The 3485-nt window shown below is 51.1% G+C and overlaps 1 protein-coding gene across 1 annotated transcript; it reads left to right on the plus strand.

The window, feature by feature from the left end:
* Positions 1-1318: 1318 nt before the first annotated feature.
* LOC123114455 (probable cytokinin riboside 5'-monophosphate phosphoribohydrolase LOGL5) lies at positions 1319-2315 on the plus strand (the record flags this gene model as incomplete). The annotated part of the gene is given in 1 exon segment (XM_044535941.1): positions 1319-2315. A coding segment is annotated over 1 exon segment (752 nt), but the record flags the coding sequence as incomplete, so codon positions are not given.
* Positions 2316-3485: the final 1170 nt, after the last annotated feature.

Consider the following 3485-nt stretch of genomic DNA (forward strand, 5'->3'; position numbering starts at 1 on the left):
TGAAAGCAAGAGCTAGAGAAGGAGCACCCAAGAGATCAAGGAGCTACCAGCAAAGAGCCGGCTTCGCCCGGTTGGGCTGCCCAACCGTCGATCTAGATCAGGGATCTTCCTTCTCGCATCTTAGGATCATGTCCTATGTAGTGAGCTACTATCGTGACAATTCAGTGGGACCTTATACTCGACATGTCAGTGAAAGCAATCCAGTGGCTAATCTTCTGGTTTGCCCGCTAAACCGTTAACCATTGAAGGCGCTTCAACGAGTGGACGGTGACAAATTTTACAAAAAAATTAGAAGTTGTGGAGAAATGTATTGATAATAGTCGGCCCATACCGTGGATTTAATTAGTGAAAATGATGGGTCCACATGTGGACAGATGGAGTGGTACTGGCACAAGTGGACATGTGGGACCACCGGCGCCACCTCAGAGTCTTAAGTGCACTACCTGTGTACACAGACGCATGCGTGTGTACGTACACGTTTATCCAGCACCCTCGTGTCCGTCCCTGGACCAAACAACGCTAGGTAGATGTATACAGATAAGATGTACGTGCTCCGTATCTCTTCATTCTTGCCTTGGTAGTAGATGAAGATGAACAACTAAAGAGATCAGTTGCTTCATGGATTTGGAACAAGAAACTAACTAATGGCTTTGTTCATAGGGGTCAGGTGTGGGTGCGTGTGTTTTTATGGATAAGCGTATGTAAATGATATCTACGTCTATACTGTGTTAAAAAAAATTAATCCTTCCATTCCTAAATATAAGTGTTTGTAGAGATTTCATTATGGACTACGTACGAAGCAAAATGAGTGAATTACACTTTAAAATGCATCTACATACATCCGTATGTGGTCCATAGTGAAATCTCCACAAAGACTTATATTTCGGAACGGAGGGAGTAACTAATGGCTTTGTTAATCTGCAAGTATGAACATGTATCACACATGAGATTGATTTAATCAAACTGGTTGACTCGGGAGAGAGAAGGTAGACGAAGCCACGAGAGGAGATCGCCCAGAATCTTCTCTCCAGCCAACAATAGCTAATACCCACATCTTAATTAGCAACAAATTGCTAATCAAAATCAACTATAGTAGATGAAGATTAATGGATAATTATTATATAGTCCCTATCCAAGCAGCTAGGAGGAGGAAGAAGACCAAGACCAACGCAACACAACTCAACACAACAGTAGGCTATATATACGTGCCCACACCGGCCGGGCTACCTCTCATCCCCCTTCCGGCCGGCACATACATAAACTCGCCCATCTAGATTCTCTACCACCGTTGATCGACCGAGAGACAGACAGACAGACATGGAGCAGCAGGAGGAGGCACCGACGTCGACGACGATGACGGTGTCGCTGGCCACGTCGCCCAAGCCGGCGCCGGCGAGCAACGGCAGCAAGAAGCAGCTGCCGTCGCGGTTCCGCCGGGTGTGCGTCTTCTGCGGGAGCAGCCCGGGGAGGAAGCCGGCGTACCAGCTGGCCGCCGTGCAGCTCGGGCAGCAGCTGGTGGAGCGCGGCATCGACCTCGTGTACGGCGGCGGCAGCGTGGGGCTGATGGGCCTGGTGTCCCGCGCCGTGCACGGCGGCGGCGGGCGCGTCACGGGCGTCGTGCCCCGGTCAGTGCTCCCGCGCGAGCTCATCGGCGAGACGCCCGGCGGCGAGGAGGTGAAGGCCGTGTCCGGCATGCACCAGCGCAAGGCCGAGATGGCCCGCCGCGCCGACGCCTTCGTGGCGCTCCCCGGCGGCTACGGCACGCTGGAGGAGCTGCTGGAGGTCATCACCTGGGCGCAGCTCGGCATCCACGACAAGCCCGTGGGCCTGCTGAACGTGGAGGGGTACTACGACTCGCTGCTGGACTTCATCGACAGGGCGGTGGACGAGGGGTTCGTGTCGCCGGCGGCAAGGCGCATCATCGTCGCGGCGCCCACGCCCGGCGAGCTGCTGGCGGCGCTGGAGGAGTACGCGCCGGCGCACCAGGACGCATCCGCCATCAAGCTCAGCTGGGAGTCGTCGGTGGACACCATGGCGTGCTCGCCGCCCAGGCCGGACATCTCGCGCTAGCCGGCCGGCGGCCGGATCAACTCACCACCACCAACCACCAACCCAAGATTAGTTGACAAACACGCACATATCAGACTCTAGATTATATATCCATTACCATCCAACCAAACATAGATATTCATCATCCGTATACATATACTCTGTAAATACTTTAGATATCTTGGATTAATGAATTAGATACCATATCATTCTGTGGCCCGTATGGTTGAATGTATGCAAATACTCTATGTTCTTGTGCTTGTGCATGGCTGACTTTCATTCTACTTGTGATGTTTATGCATCTTCTGTTCCCATTTCTGGGGAGAGAAGCCCATTTCCATTTGGGGTTTGATATGATTCGGATCCACAGCAGCAGCGGCAACATGATTGATCGATTGATTGCACTGCAAAAAAGATAGATAGATGGATGAGAGGAGGATTGATGATGGATGTGGCGTCCCCAACCATCGGAAAAGTTGGGAAGGGGACAAGTGAGGTCGATCCATTCATGTCCATGTCCATCTGTCCTCTCTTTCCCTCCGCAATTTGCATCCTAGCTGCATGGGTGTGCGTGTGTGAGGTCGCCAATTCAGGCACGTGGATGCACTACCATGGAACCAGCACTAGTGGCCGGGACCTGGTGCTGTGGAGGATAGGCCGGCAGTAACCAACCAAGTACTATGCACAACCAACACAATAGACAAAGAATGATTGACAATGCTCACTACTCAAGTCACCCTCACCAATTCTTCTCATCAATTATCCTCCTTGTGGCTAGCTAACAAGCCCCCACCCCCCCTCTCAGGTCACCAAATAAGTTTTTTCAGGTCTCCGAAATTGGGAGGCCCACAATCCCCACCTAAAATAAAATATCTGCATTTCAAGTCACTGGTTGAAGCCTACTGACGCCACCCAAGCTGCGCGGCGCGGCCGATACGAATGTCGTCGTCGTGCACCGATCCGGTAACTCTGAAGTTCCGACACCACATCTGAGTTGCGACACTAGATGAGGAACGAGAGAGGCGGGAGGAAAAAACATGATGAAAATTGAACCATGTGTCATAAGAAAATAGTGGCTGAGTAATGGAGACAACTACTTGAGTCGGAGGCATTTTCTAGGCTCTGGGAAACGGGAGGTGGCCCCCGTTTAGCCTTTAGGGGCTCTGAAATGGGGGCTATTGCTAGAGAGGCTAATATAATTGCATGTTTCAACATGAGTTAGTACAATTCGCCTTCAATTCAAGAGCCCTAATAAAACTTGATTAAATTTGGAAAAGGTTCAAATTGGTACCCCTCCTTAGGTGGTGTCGTTCGGTCTAACACCGGTGACACACACACAGTGGCGGAGTGTGAACCAAATATTAGAGAGGGCCAAAGTAAGTGTATGATATGAACAAGCCTAGGGTGATTAGGGACGTTGGAGAATTAGTAGAGCG

This window comes from Triticum aestivum, chromosome 5B (genome assembly GCF_018294505.1).
Source record: "Triticum aestivum cultivar Chinese Spring chromosome 5B, IWGSC CS RefSeq v2.1, whole genome shotgun sequence".
Taxonomy (NCBI): domain Eukaryota; kingdom Viridiplantae; phylum Streptophyta; class Magnoliopsida; order Poales; family Poaceae; genus Triticum; species Triticum aestivum.